The 15813-nt window shown below is 37.4% G+C and overlaps 2 protein-coding genes across 7 annotated transcripts in view; one reads left to right on the forward strand and one right to left on the reverse strand.

Moving 5' to 3' along the window:
• dab2ipa (DAB2 interacting protein a) overlaps window positions 1-9158 on the forward strand; it is a gene marked incomplete at its 5' end in the record, with an annotated part of 164641 nt that extends 155483 nt beyond the window's left edge. For all 6 annotated transcript variants that reach the window (XM_079827786.1, XM_079827790.1, XM_079827787.1 and 3 more), the window contains 3 exons: window positions 1166-1368; window positions 3058-3145; window positions 4315-9158. In XM_079827786.1, coding sequence (XP_079683912.1) covers window positions 1166-1368; window positions 3058-3145; window positions 4315-4482 — 459 coding nt within the window. In that variant the 3' untranslated portion in view covers window positions 4483-9158. The remainder of the gene's footprint in view (window positions 1-1165; window positions 1369-3057; window positions 3146-4314) is intronic.
• A 2068-nt stretch (window positions 9159-11226) lies between these two features.
• endog (endonuclease G) lies at window positions 11227-15690 on the reverse strand. Its single transcript, XM_079826420.1, has 3 exons — window positions 15012-15690; window positions 13397-13506; window positions 11227-12825 (listed from the first exon to the last, which is right to left on the reverse strand). The coding sequence occupies exons 1-3, from the start codon at window positions 15555-15557 to the stop codon at window positions 12546-12548; spliced, it is 936 nt and encodes a 311-aa protein (XP_079682546.1). The 5' UTR covers window positions 15558-15690; the 3' UTR covers window positions 11227-12545.
• Window positions 15691-15813: the final 123 nt, after the last annotated feature.

Genomic DNA, 15813 nt, shown 5'->3' on the forward strand with positions numbered 1-15813 from the left:
CATCCACATACTCAACCCTCTCCCTCAGCAAAACCCCTCTTCACCCGTTCTGTTTGAAGCTGTTAATGTTAGTGATGCTGTGAAGATTGGTTGAATCCTCTAAAGGGAAAAAAGTTTATTGCACTATAGTGTTTTAGTCTAGATGAAAAACAAGATGAAAAAAACCCCCACCAAAAACCAGGCTTATTATTTCATGTCTTTGCATATTTATAAAGCAGTCAGTTTCTGTATCTATAAGCCCTTGACCAAGCAGAATCTCAAGATGGAGACTGTCTGCAGTGAATTCTCAAAAATATTCTCCTTAGAACTGCATAAAACATTACACACACAACTTTCCTAACTTTCTGAATAGCCTGAAGCAAAAACACAGCAAAAATAATTTTCTTAATCAGTATTTCTGACTTCTTTTTTAAAAACAAGATCAATTTACTTGAAAAGCAAAATTGTGTAAGATATTAAGACTAGGTTTTCTTTCTGCCTTTTCCAGAAAATGTGACTTTATATCTCACATTATGGCTTTATTTCTTCTTTTAAACTTTTACCAGTTTTGTTTTTTATTTATTTATTGTTTTTATTTTATTTTTGTTGCTTTTTCCTTCAGATTCATCAAACATCCATTTTAATTACCCCATTGAAAAATAGTTTTTTCAAGAGTTAATCAAAAAATTATATAAACAAGAAAATAACTATTTCTCAATGGAGTAAGAACAATAACCTTATTTCAACATACAGTTCTAATTCTAAGTCTTATAAATATGTAAGTAAATGAATGTACATTTATACATGTAGCAGGTGCTTTTATCCAAAGCAACTTACAATGATTTCAAAGTATAGCTTTTTTTTCATTTTATGCATTCCCTGCAAATGAAACCCATTACCTAGGCTTTGTTAGCACCATGCTTTTCAGTTTAAGCTACAGGTTTGCCCCAAAACGCATGAAAAATTAATCTTTGAAATATTCAGCAGCATCTACAGCAGGAGTATTTCATACAGCTTTGCTGGATTTCCCAGGCTTAGCAGACAGATACGAGATGATTAGCAGGGCTATATTCATGTAATATGCATTTCAAACCACAGCCGTGCACATCTGAGAACTCCCTCTTTACACCGCTTTTGTTCTATAATCCTGCTATTAGAGTTCCTCATTCTCTCTTTCCTTCCTCAGTATCAGCAGGAGATAGCTGTCCTGCAGGAGAAGCTGCGTATTTCTGCTAAGAAGCTGGAGGAGTATGAATCTCGCATGAAAAGCCAGGACGACCAAACCCAGAAGATGCTCTTGGAGTACCAGGCCCGGCTGGAGGACACGGAGGAGCGATTACGCAAGCAGCAAGATGATAAAGAGCTCCAGATGAAGAGCATTATCACCAGGTAAAGATCTGCTCTGGAAGAAGGAGAGTTTGGATTTGGGGTGGTGTGGCCTTGTGATTAAAGATCCAGTCTAGAAACTATAACTTTACAGTTTCAATCCCCAAAAAAGGTGATACATTAGATATCACTAGGGTCCCAAATTAACAGTCTGAAACTTTAGGCATCCTAGATAAACTTCTGATGGTAAAATTAAGTATTATGTGCTCAATAACAACAGACCAATCTCTAATCTTCCATTTCTTGGTAAAATAATTGAAAAATAGTGTCCATTCAGCTCAATGACTATAGTATCTCAACAGCAATAAACTTAATGAGACATTTTAGTCTAGCTTCCAGGCAAACCATAGCACAGAAACAGCCTTGCTTACGGTTTTAAATGATCTGCAAGTTATTTGGAACTGGGTCTGTCTATCAGGTCCTGTCTTAGACTGGTTCAGATCCTACTTAAGCAGCAGGGAATACTATGTTACACCTTTCAGGCGTTGCATCACATCTTGTGCTGTTCCTCAAGGCTCAGTTTTGGGTCCTCTATTTTTTACCTTTACATGCTTCCTTTAGATGGTGTATTTAATAAGTACTAGGGGTGTAACGATACACCAATGCCTCGGTTCGGTTAGGTTCGGTTCTGTTCTGTTTGCTGTGGGTCAGGGTTCATGGCAGGGCACCAGCAATAATAACACTATATTCACTTTTAACCTAATAATAACAACAACAATAATTTAACTTATTAACTTTATCTTTATTAACTTTATACATTGGCTTCACGTTTTCTTTAGAGCAGTTAGCAAACCTGAGTAAACTAAAAATGAAATAAATGTCTCCACTGAAGACTAGTCTAGACTAAAAAAACAAAAACAATCTAATTTATTCCACAAAAATTAATGACCACACACAAGTAATGTCCCTCTTTAGCCTATTTAAACACATAAATTGTATGAATATGACTAATACTAATGATGAATAAATAGGCTTATAAGTTAAAGCTATTAAATGGCAGTTTTTGTAACACAATAAAGTAGCCACCACACTAATTTAGATTTACAAAATAATTTATTATTTATTTACAAAATAACAAAGTGAAAATAAAGTGGCATTTTGGGGTTATGGAAACAACAGTTACCATGGCAAATGCACATTACCAACATGAACTGTAAATTAATCATATGACTGCTCCTGATTAGCACAGAATGCATGCAATTCCTTCCCAGCTAACACACGGCGTACCTGTTACGTGATTTATTGCTACTTCACTTTTATTTCACCCAAGTCACGTGACATACACTTAGTGTATATTTAGTAAATAATATTATTATAATAATATTTAGTAAAAAAATACAGCTCTTGTTAGTTGTTAAAAGTGTACTAATTACTATTTAATCAAATATCAGGGAAGTAAAAAATAATGTGGCATAAGGTGAAGTGAGAGCTGGGCTGGGGCAGCAGAGGGCGGGGCACGTTCGGTTCGACATGAGAGGATCGCGGTTCGAACCGTGGCTGGTGTATCACGTTTTTTCGGTTCGGTTTGAATATCGTTACACCCCTAATCAGTACAATATTTCCTTTCACCAATAAGCAGATTATACCCTATTTACTTACTTACTCTGAGGTATTTTAAGTAGTATGCTACAGTTCAGTTAAGCACTCAAGTATTATCTGTAGCTTAAAGATGTGGCCATTTTATATTTTCAGGTTGATGTCAGTTGAAGACGAGTTGAAGAAAGATCATGCAGACATGCAGGCCATCGTAGACTCCAAACAGAAAATCATCGAAGCCCAGGTGAATCTAAAATCATCTTTATGTCTTTATTCATTGTAGACAAGTCAAGGTTTTTTGAAAAGAAATGAATGCTTTTATTTTGATCAAAAGTGACATTAAATAAATCTTTTGGACTTCCTGTGCATCAAAGAATCCTGGAAACAATGAATCATTGTTCCCACAATATTAAGCCGAACACATGTTTTCAACATTGATAATAATAAGAAGTAGTAAAGATGCTGAAAATTCAGCTTTGACATTGCAGGAATAAATTACATTTTAAAATACATTAAAATAGAAAATAGCTATTACTGTATGTTGATTAAATAAATGTAGCTATGATGAGTCCACAAGTCATACATTTAAAACAATAAAAAAAACTACAATGATAAAAGACATATTTAATGATTCTGCACTATTTCTAGGTCACTAATCAATTAAACAGATGTTTGTACAAAATAATTTTCTTGCTTCCATTAAAGCACACGATGCTTTTTGGATCATTCTCAAATCAGACTGTAGAACACGATCATCAGTCTGTGTCAGCTTGAGTGCTGTCATTAAAGCAGTACGGGTGCATACTAAATACTAAGAAATCAATGTTAACTTTTCACTCAAGTTCTTATGCTGATAATATCATTTAATGTATCATTTTCTATTAAATAAGAAAAAAAGATGCATTTCCATTAATGGTTTCGGATGTTTGTTTTGTCAGCTACCCATTTGCAGGGTCATAGCGCCCTCTTGTGTTCTGTTTTGATTTCAGCACGATGTGATGAGTTGGTCTCTGAGGTTTAATAGTGTTAATGTAGTTGAAAGTTTAATGATAAACGCTCATGTCCTCCGGGGACAATCAGCGTCTCTCGTAAACAGTTTGATGAGCATAAAAACCGCCCACTGTGGATTCGCTCCTGCACTCATCAAAATCATTAAAGACTTTGTTTACATCATAGATTTATTTTATAAAAGACAAGGAGAGATTACTGCTGTCGCTGCATGAATTTTAATTGAAACTCTATGAATTAATTTTATGGGTTTTAGACGGTCTAATTAGCCTGTAATGTTCCGGACCAAAAAGTGCCAGTCACCTTGTGTCTGTTGCGGAGTCGAAAGACTTTAATTAAACATTAAATATCATGCACTGTTAATCACCTTCTTATCTGACCTCCACGAATGGTCACTCCCCACAGGAGAAGAGAATCGCATCCCTGGACGCCGCGAACGCCCGGCTAATGAGCGCTCTGTCTCAGCTGAAGGATCGGTACAGCATGCAAACGAGGAACGGCATCTCTCCCACCAACCCTACGAAGCTGCAGATCACGGAGAACGGAGAATTCCGGAACAGCAGCAACTGCTAGCGTGGATACAAACCGACACGGGCCTATGCGCCCAGTGATGGACAAGGGCTATGGGTAACTCTCTTACGATGCGGAAAACGGCACTCCAGCAGGTTTAGATTTACTTCACAAAGTCCTGAGCACTGGGTCGGAATAACTCCTTTGAGAACAAATCGGGTAGGATGTTTAAAAGTTGCACAATGTTGTTTCGCTCAGTATATAAAGACTAATAGATTATTAGCCACGCAAAGATGTCTAACGGAATATTCCCATGATGCTTCATTCTTAGCCTCGAGAGTCACTCGGTCACTATGTTAGCATCTCTAGATTCCAACTGTGCATATACGCCTTTTTGATTGGAGTTAGCATGATAATAATGATCATAAGTATGTAATTATTTGTTGCTTTTTACATTTCAACGTTTTGTTGCTTGCGTCACTCCAGGGCAGCAGTAGCACAAAATGCCGGCTTTTTTGTAAGGTTAAAGAGAAACACGTTGCATCCTTTTTTTTTCTACGCGCATTAACATTTCAGTCTATACAGAGGTGACACGCCTCATTAATGTATATAGTTTTTTATGGGCTTTTCAGAGAAAAGAGATTTTCTTTTTTCGTACAGTGTGTATTTCTTGTGCTGAGGTCTGCTGTACTTTATTTAGAATAAGAAGAAAAATGTACAAACAGTGCAAGCTCCGATTGTACAACGAGGTGCTGCTTCTAGACAGAGCAATGACGACGACACACTTTAACCCCTCTACAATCACAACCAACGCTGTGGATAGAAATGTCCCCATACTGCTTGCTGATCACGTGACCAGTATTAGACTCCGTAAACACCTCCATACCTACAGTACAATCAGTGTCTGCCCCCCTACGATGTCTTTCTTCCACTCTATGCACTTTCTATAGCATTAGAATGGACCCTTTAACCAAAACCTGCTTCTGTGGACTTGTTATAAAGGCTATTCAGAGCAGCAAGTACAAAGCATATAGCATTCAGCACTTCTACTGGATGACAGAGGTTTGAGATGATGTGTGAAGGGTACGTGGCTGTTTTGTTTTTTTACTTAAAGGTTGTGTTGTTTCCTGCTCTTCAAATGCATTTTGCATCAGACAAGCTGGGAGTCAGTGCAGCACGGCAATAGTTGCGTCAACCCTGCAGACCCTGGAAGTTTGCTCCGGTATCAGACGAGCCTGTTTTAGCTTCACTGAACTTTATTCAAATCAGGATCACAGCGTGGAGTTTGAAGACTTTCAGTGTTTCTTTATGTATAAATATTCACATCAGTTTGTTTGGGACAATAATTTTGGAAAAACTGCAAGGGCAAACCACTTTGTGTATAAATCTCAGATCGAACATCTCCTTAGAAAACTCTATTCTCACTACATTTTTTTTTATTTATCATACAGGCTTGAGAGAAAGTATGCTCTGTTTAATTGTTGTTTGGAATTGATTTTTAATTTATGTTTTAAATTATGTTCAGATAATTTATTTATTCAACTGTATTTGTTGTTACAACCCCAAAAATTAAGAGTACTTTTTGAAGTTTGAGGGCTGGATGTGTCCAACGTTAAAGGTGCTGTATGTACGTTTTTGACATAACAATACCATAATATATTTGCAGATTTTTAGGAAACATGCTAAATTCACATACTCATTTCTCTGAAAAACAATGCTACAGCCAGTTATTCTACTTTGAAATATGCCCGTCAGAATGTCTGTTTTTGTTTTGGTCTGTGCCATACCGCATGTTGCCAGTTTACCCAACAGTACTTCCACACCACAGGTTGCCAGTTGGCGGAAAACTCAGTGTATTGAAGCCAACAAACAACCTGGGTCAGAGAACAGCCTCGGAATACATCTAAAAATCTCTATGAACGGAAATACATTAAACCGTGGACATTATCGATTGCGCTCATTCATGTTGCGTGTCCTTAAACTGGCAACCGTATGAGCCTTGAATCTGATGCTGCGTTCACACCAAACGCAAATAGAACGGCAAAATCGCGTCTACCGCGTCTAGTTTCACCCGCAAACATTTTGAATGCATTCGCGCATCCGCAGCGAGTTGGACGCGCGTAGAAATCGAGCGCTGGAAGCCAAATTGACGCGCGTTCAAGGCACTCCAGGAGAAATATGTCATAAAACACCACTCTGCCTCTTTTCATTTTCATTATAAATATATATTAATCATTAATAGCCACACACATGGTGTCCAGGCAACTCCTACATTATCTTCACTACATGTATATTTAAATATCCTAAAACATAAAGTTATGAAACTTCTTTTTGCCCTCAGTCAAAACGATTTGGCAGACAACAAATTATAGATTCATGACACCAAAAATCGCCCGTTAGATCCACACAAGATGCACCACTACAGGACATCAGAGCCAGCGGCAAACGGCAGAAGGACTAGCCGAGGAAAGGCTGCCCTCGCTGGGGTTATGAGCGGTGATTGCCCGGTGATCGCCTGGATCTCACAACTCCAAAAACACAAGATTATTTTATATTAAATAGGCGCTCTCTTTATAAATAAACCACAGATTTGAGCTTTAAACAACTACATTCTCACCTGAAAAAGTCTTAAAACGACATTTTGTGACACAATAGTTGTATTTTTAAATTGTGCAGGGTTTCTCATCACGTCACTTTACCACGTGACCGCAGCGAGCAGGCTCCTGATTGGTTAACGCGGCGCGAATTGACGCCAAAGTTCAAATTTTTCAACTCGGGCGTCAGACACGAATTCGCTTCAAATGCGTGAATGCACAAAAGCACCATTCGCGCGTATCACGCAAGACGCTCAATTCGCGTCATTCGCGCGAATGAGGCGGATTTGCGTCCTTCGCTCCGCTCGAAACGTGCCTTCCGCACCGCGGGACCTCCAGACGCGGGTCAACGCGCCTTTCCATTGACTTAACATTGAAATCACTCGCGCCAGACGCTCTATTCGCGTTTGGTGTGAACGCAGCATGAGGAGGAGGGAGACGGGACAAACTGTACTTTTAATTTGGACTGCAGTACCCATTTCAACCACTAGTCATTCCTACATACAGCACCTTTAATGTTAAAGTCGACATGGAAGTCGTGATTATCTTTTCTTCCCTATTGTGACGTATATCCGAGTGAAACAGCTTCTCGAATGAGGAAAAAATTTAGGGTGGGACTTGATTTTGTCCATCTGAATTGATTGGATCGATTGCTGTGGAGTCATGTGAGTAGCAGGATGTCCCGCCCTCACACCAGTAAACATGTCACCAGAGAAGAGAAGAGGGCTGCGTCCGAAATCACATACTCTCTTACTTATTTTGAATAAGTAATTACCTAAGGGCCGCTGAAAAAGTATGTTCTAGTATGAACTACTAGTATGTATTACATTCTCCATGTTGCCCTTATCATGTGACCTACCATACGTCACGGCCATCATGGGATAGTAAAGTGTACACACTTCAGAATCTCACCGGAAGCAGTAGGTCACCCGGGTACTTTTTGCCTACTCTTTTAGGAGTACTGTGAATTCGGACATACTTCTTTTCATATACTACTATATAGTAGGAAGTATGCCATTTCGGATGCAGCTGAGATGTTGCAAGAGGGAGGGGAAGTTATTTTAATTTAAGACTTCGAGGGCACATTATTTAAAAATAATAATAATGATGTGCACGGATAAATAATGTTTGAATAAATACTGCAATATTCCATAAACAAATTTTGATTTCATGGTGACTTTAAATTTCTTTCAGCTTGAAGTGTGTCATTTGTTGAATGTTAAAATACTCAACCAATGGCGTGAGAAACCCGTTTCAAATTTTTTTTGCAATTTTGCGGTTGGAGAGGCTGGTCACATTTACCGTTGTTTGGCAAATTTTTGAGGGCGAAATTTATTCGTTTCAATAGAAATCCATAAGGTCAGGAATTTCACGTGCAGGTGAAGATTTTCCCCTCATAGGATTCATGCAAATTTGCTGCATTGACCAACAGAAAGCTGCTTGGTTTGAAAGTGACTTCATACAATCGCTACACTATTGACAATAAACAGTCCACAATTTTTACTGAAATTTCGCTTTGTGTGACCACACCTTGATAGTAACTTTGGTTAATTACAGAGAAATTGAAAACAAGCTAATGAGACATGTCACATGAACTTTTGAAGGCAATAGTACGGCACATTAAAACACTAAAGAAAAAAAAAGTGTATCCCATGATACACTTTGAAAGTCAAAGGGCTGCTGTTTAAAGGAAGACAACCTTTAACATTTTCCTGTTCGGCATGATTATATATTAAAACAAAAAAAGAAGAAAAAATCTCCACATTGTTTTCTGCTTTACCTCTACATCTTTTGTGTGTATGTTTCAGAGCTAAGCTGACCGTTTTGCCACATGTACATACATGAACAAAAGTCATGCCAATATATGAGAAGTCATTTGTGTTGAAGAAAAGTTCTGTGCAATTCATGTACAATTGCCTCTAGAATTATTAAAGTTTTATTTAGCTATTTCAAGGTTCTGACTTTATTTGTTAGTTTACTGTACAGTCCAAGAAAAATACTGTTGTTGAGAAAAAGATATATTGTTTCACCTGTGTAAAGTTAAGTAAATGCTATGGACAGAATGTATATATCCATGTAGAATGCCATTGTCAAGATGAGTGCACTTCAATGAGTGCCATTCGAAATAAAAGCTAAATATTTGTCCATGAGTGTTATCACTAAGGTCTTTCTTAAAGAAATACTCACAAGCATTTGATTTGTTTTATTGTTCCACTAATTTCTTTGGTATACACACATATATATATATAAATATGGAGAGAGAGAGAGAGACATTGATTCATGCATTTTATTTTATTATATATTTATTTTAATGGAAAAGATAATAATTAAATACGGTGATGTCAAATGCACTGCACATGTGGGGAAAACTAGTTAATTTCAGTTTATGGGCTGTTAAAAAATTGTGCAATAGTAAAACTTAAAATTTAATGGAATAAAATGTAATGTTTGTGAGCTATATATTTCCATCAGAATGCATGGATTCTTTTGAATGGATGTCAATGGAAAAATATGTTTTTGCTGTAATTACGGCATCTGCCAGCCGACTGGACGGTCACTGATTTTGCCATGTATGACATGTTTTGTTGATCCTGGAACAACTTTTCTGTCTGAAAATGTAGTCCTACCCATATCCCTACCACTACCCCATAACTTATCCCTAAAATCAGAGGGAGACAGGGAGGTGATAAAGTAGGTAAATAACTGCACCTAACCCTGTATGTAAAACTAAACTTGGCATAAACTGTACATTTGTCCCTCAAATCTGATTGGAATGTTGTTTCAGGATCAACAAAGATGTTAATTCAGGAACTGGTTGCACTTTTTTTGTGATATCTCTCTTAAATGTGATGTTGAAACCATAGTGCCATCTAGTGGTCTTCAAGTGCAAGTGCACGTATTTCTTATGACAAAACGACATACATTTTCTGAAGGAAATCGCAGTGCCTGAAGTTAGAAAACAACACTGTATAACAAAACAAAAGGCTTTGGTTCTGTATAAATGAAATGGTCCATCAGAGACACTGTGGTCTTGTTGACTGCACACAAGAATAACAGTTACTACACAGTGTAAATGTGTCCTGCTTTATTTATACTAAACTGTATGTGAAATTATCTGAATTACCGGTAAAACACTGACAGATTTAAAACAGCCATACAAGGAACATAAATATTAAAGCCTTTTTAATATAACAAAAGTTTATCCCTTAAAACTCACCTTTGATCACCAAAATGACATATTTAAAAAACAAATTCCTGCGAAAAATAAATTATTCATGCCTTAAAATAGCTTGAATGTAATGTAACTACCCCCTTGCTTAATTTAGTAAATGCGGATATGCTAATTACCCCCACCTCCACTCACTCTGAATACCTGAGCCACTCGCCAACTGAACCGCAGTGTGGGTATTTGGACAGGGCAAGAGTCAGTGGAGAAATGCTTACAGTTCACGTGATTGGTTACAACATGTTTGTGACATCAGAAACACAGCGATTTCAAACAGCGTCTTTAGATCACTGCAGTTTTAAAGGTGCAGTGTGTAGTATTTATGAGGATATATTGACACAAATGCAATATAATATACATAACTATGTTTTCAATGGTGTATAAATACCTTACATAATGAACCGTTATGTTTTTATTACCTTAGAATGAGCCGTTTCTATCTACACACACTGCGGGTCCCCTTACAGCAGGGGTGTCCAAACTCGGTCCTGGAGGGCCACTGTCCTGCAGAGTTTAGCTCTTACTTGCCTCAACACCTGTCTGGAAGTTTCTAGTATGCCTAATAAGACCTTGATTAGCTGGTTCAGGTGTGTTTAATTGGGGTTGGAGCTAAACTTTGCAGGACAGTGGCCCTCCAGGATCAGGATTGGACACCCCTGCCTTACAGTGAAGTCGCCATTTTGCACCGCCATGTTTCTACAGTAGCCTAAACGGACAAACTGCTCTAAAGAGCACTAGTCACTCTCTACTGTCTCAGACGACGACATCTTTGTCCTGTGTCAGCCACCATAGATTCTCCATGTGCTTCTAAATGGAGGGGTGAGCTGTGGGTGGATGCAATTCACAACCTCACCACTAGATGCAAAAATCTACACACAGCACCTTTACAGAGAAAATACTCAGCAATGGTGTTGATTTATGAATTTGCACATGGCTTGTCTTAAAGCATATTTAAAACGCCACAGACATAAACAACATTAAAAACTTGATTTCCACCACAGGGGGACTTTAATACAAAATTGAGAGAAAAGAAACGGACAGACTTGTGTGCATGTTAAGAGTAGTTTGGATTTAGTGATTGCAGTCTTTTTAAATATATTAAATAATATGCAAACCAAATAATCACTGGTTTGGTTTGTCAACAAATGGTTAAATATAAAAGGAAGACGCGGCCAATACAATTGACCAATCGAAATGCAGAATCGGCCGCCGTCGGTTACATTTTGAACGCTGTCGCTGTGGGTAACGTTAAGTCCAAGTTTAATGTTACATTTCTTGAAGTATAAATATCACAACAAACGAGACTAGATAACGCAGCAGCTAATAAGACAGGTAAAGCTTGAATGGTTTGGATTGAATTTAGAGCAGTCACGTATTACAACAAACTCACGTTTGACGAAATTCATTACAGCGATGCACAGCAAATGTTTTTGGTCATTGATGCTTGAGACACGAAACAAAACATGTCTCAAAATTTTACCTGACATTAGTTTTGGATGGAAACAGCAACCCTTTCCACTTTGAAATCAACCTGATTCGACACTGTTCATACCACAAATGCACCCTTTGATTTAATTTTCTCTTTATTTGATCAAAAATGTGACGGGACATTCAAAATCAGTTTTGCAGGCTCTTCCTCAATCTGTGAGGTATATTGTATTTTTACATTTAATTATAGACTCTATATATTGTGTTTCTGTGCTTAAAAACAACAACAACTAAGTTATATTTAATGCTGGTTGAGAACAACAGACTTTACCAGTGTTTATGTTGTTTTTCTTGTCTTTTTAAATGCCCAGTAACTTCAACTAAATCCTTAATCCTCATGTTGCCTGAAATACTAACTTAAATCGTATGGTTGATTACTTGTGTTTTTAATGTGTTGACAATCACGAATTTAGGTGATTTTACGTATATAAAGCATGAATTTGTTTAAAGAAATGGAAAATGCTAATTTACTGACATGATAGTTTCTGATTAGCACACATTTTTTATTTTCAGTAGTACAAACAAATAAATTAAAATCTAACTTCACAGAGAGTTTTGGCTTGGCATTAATTGTTCATTTTTAAAAGCCCTATTTTGGCTGATATCTAAAAAAAAAAACAGTAAAGGGACAATATCTCCCCTATTAATACAGCATTAGACAATGATTAATGACTGATATGATCTGTCTCAATTGTTTTTCCACATATCCTGAAGATGAAATAATTTCCCCAGTAACCTTATGAATGTTTGACAGTGGCATAATGAAGCATTTTGAGAGATTTATTTCCCATTCCCCCTCAGTAATCACTGTAAAGTCATCACGGCCCTGCAGTAATGGCTTTCAGACCACTGGTCCTCTTCATGATGTTTGGTACAAACAGCAGTCCTGACGCTCTCTCAATGCTCTCAATGGGGACCAGGAAGCGTTCCAGAGGAATCTTCTCATCTACTGGCGTATTGGGCATCACATAAGACCTCAGCTCTACGTCTCCTCTCGGCTTTTCCAGAATCACCACCTTAAAGAAGTGAGTCGGCACGGCTACATGGTTCTTTCCCAAAACCTGATACTTCACATACATTTTCCCATCAGGTTCCTGTCTGTAGGTACAGGAAAGAAAATATTAAGCTCAGTTATCACTGATTAATAATATATTTTTTCAAATATCTTAGACGGCTAATTTGGCTAATTTGAAATTTCTAGAGCAATGGTTCTCAAATGGTTTTGTCGGACCCAGATTTAAAGGAATAGTTCACCCCAAAATCAAACAATTCTCTCATCATTGACTCATCCTCAAATTGTCCTTTGTTTCTGTCTTTGAACACAAAAGAAGATATTTTGAAGAGTATGGGTCACCAATCAGTTGCTGGTCCCCTTTGACTTCCATAGAATGAAAAAAAAAAAAAAAAAGACTATTGAAGTCAATGGGGACCAATATTCTTCAAAATATCTTTTTGTGTTCAACAGAAGAAAGAAACTTGTACAGGTTTAGAACAACTTGAGGGTGAGTACATGATGACAGTATTTTTATTCTTGTGTGAAACTTAAGCAGTGAGACTTGCTATGGCATAGTCTGGTTTGTATACAATTAAGTTATTGGTTAATTATTACCACTTTAATGACATATATCATGCAGGCAGTGCAGATTTCGGCATATTGACAGGCGTTTACCGGGGCAGGTAGAGCGGTCCAGTGCACACAAAGACATTCTGGTAATGCTTGGTGAGAGAGCGACAATATTTCTCCAAGTTATTCCATGCGTTTTGGTTTAAATGAGGATTCTGTGGGGAAAGATATCCGCAATATTACTAGCCATAATTACCCATGAGAATAGAAGAAGAAAAAAAGAAGCAAACTCTTTAAATAACTGGAGGTCATTGTATAAAGTAAAACTACTTTACTGCAGAGTTCAGTACCAATAAAAACACCAGGGTGGTGCAAAATTCAGAATTTATGAATCACTTCTCTTTCAAATATGAGTAAGAATATGAATTAAGAATTTGAAGTGAAGTTGATGTGCCCTGGTATTCTTTCATCAAAATAACTTCCCCTCCCTCTTGCAGTGACATCTCTTCTCTGATGTGTTTTTCCAACCAATTCCTGATGGACAAAATCAGGTTCGGTCATACATTTTATTTCTTGTTCGAGAAGTTGTTTGTTTTGTTTCTTGTTTGTTTGATATTCGTCACAATAAGAAAGAAAAGAATATTGCAACTTCTGTTTAATCCTGTTTAAATTGGTCTCAGGATGTTGAAATTCAAGAGGAATGACAGGAAGATCAAAAGACAAGTTTACTTTCTGATATATTTAAAATATAAAATATTTTTTATATTCGATATGCGATACGATATTGCTTTAAGTGTGTAAAATCCATTTCTTTCCCAAATTGATATCTTTCACTTAAAGCATAACCGACTGTGTTTACATGAATACTCATTAAGACAGCCATTTTGACACAACTGTGTGTGTATTTGACAGTTCGAGTGTGAAACAAGACACGAAAAAAGAACGGCTTGTGCGCACGTTTCGGTGTGTGTGTCAGACAGCACGAGACTGCAAGGAGTTGTTTTTCGCAAGTTATTGCGTTTAATAACTCGTTTTAACGTCAAGCAAGTCACATATAGTAACAGTCGTGTGCTCAGTCTATTCTCTGCTATATGTGTCAACCTAAAACGTACACTTTTCACAATGTTGAAGTAGCCTATTAAAATCATTCAGATATTGCGTGCCCTTGCGATATGTACATTTGCGATATTTCGATAATTTCGATATATTGCACAGCCCAAATATATATTATATATATATATATATATATATATATATATAATGTGTGTGTGTGTGTGTGTATATTCAGTAAAGGTTTCATTATAAACGCATTTAAAACTGATTATTATTATTAATTTTCTGATATATTTAAACTTGATTGGTTAAAAATATCAGTTTTAATAAATAAACAAAATTGTATTAATAAATAATCAAATTAGTTAAATATTTTTAGGTTGCATTTTAAACATTGATTATTAATATCTATTATTTATTTTCTGATACACTTCAGATATTTTTTTCTTAATTGATTAGACATTTATATAAATTCAGTAAAGGTTTAATAATTAATAATAAACAATTATTGATAAGTCTAATTTAAATAAAACAGGTTAAATGCATTTTTATAGTTGGCATTGACTATTAATATCGTCTAAGCATCGAATTTCATGCTATTTAATTCTACTTCCCTAACTGGTGTTTGCAGTAAGATCTGTTATAAGTGTGAGAAGTTCCAGCTCACCTGTGGAGACACATTGCTCAGGTAGAAGGTGTCATCCATGGCTTTCTGGCTCCACTTGTGATTGGCTGCTGCAGCCAGGTGACCCCTGTCAAACCCACTGCCCCTGTAATCCGCATTGCTCGATCTGTGGTAAACATGAACCGAGTCGTCCTCTTTAAATTCGCAGAATTTTCTGTCCGATGTCCCGGTGATCGTCTCGGCGTTGAGCTGCTCTATGACCCAGGCTGCAGTCCTGTTTTTGGGGTCGTACGCGGTCACGTACGCCTCTCTGCTCTTGATGTTGGACAGGGAAGGGAAGCCGTACTTCATCACAGCTGTAGATTTGTTTACAGCGACCTGTCCCGGCTGGTACGCGCTGATCTCTGACGCTGCGCCGACGCTCGGTATCGGGATGACCGGCACGCGGTCCAGCAGTCCAGCGATGTGGCTCGTATCCCGGCTTTCATTGTGGCGATCGCTGGCTGCTGTCAAGGCGACGCCGATCCCGATGCCAGCTGTCAGTGACAGCCCGGATAAAACCCACCGCGAGCAGAAGACACGATGCATCGTTTACGTTTAATAGATAGTTAAATAATTTATCCTTTTAAAAACGAGCGTGCTGTTATTTTGCCCTCATTATTTACATAACCCATGTGCGTCCGTCCTCAATATGAGCTAGGGCACTTAGTCGCATGTTTATGACGTCTCTCATTTCTTTAAAAGGCAGTACACCGTTTCAAAATTAAAGTTACAGAGTATTCATAGTATGCCGTACATATGCATATCCCAAACGCTTCTAAATATAGTGGATAACTGTCACAAT

Source organism: Gobio gobio (genome assembly GCF_949357685.1).
Source record: "Gobio gobio genome assembly, chromosome: 10".
Classification (NCBI taxonomy): Eukaryota; Metazoa; Chordata; class Actinopteri; order Cypriniformes; family Gobionidae; genus Gobio; species Gobio gobio.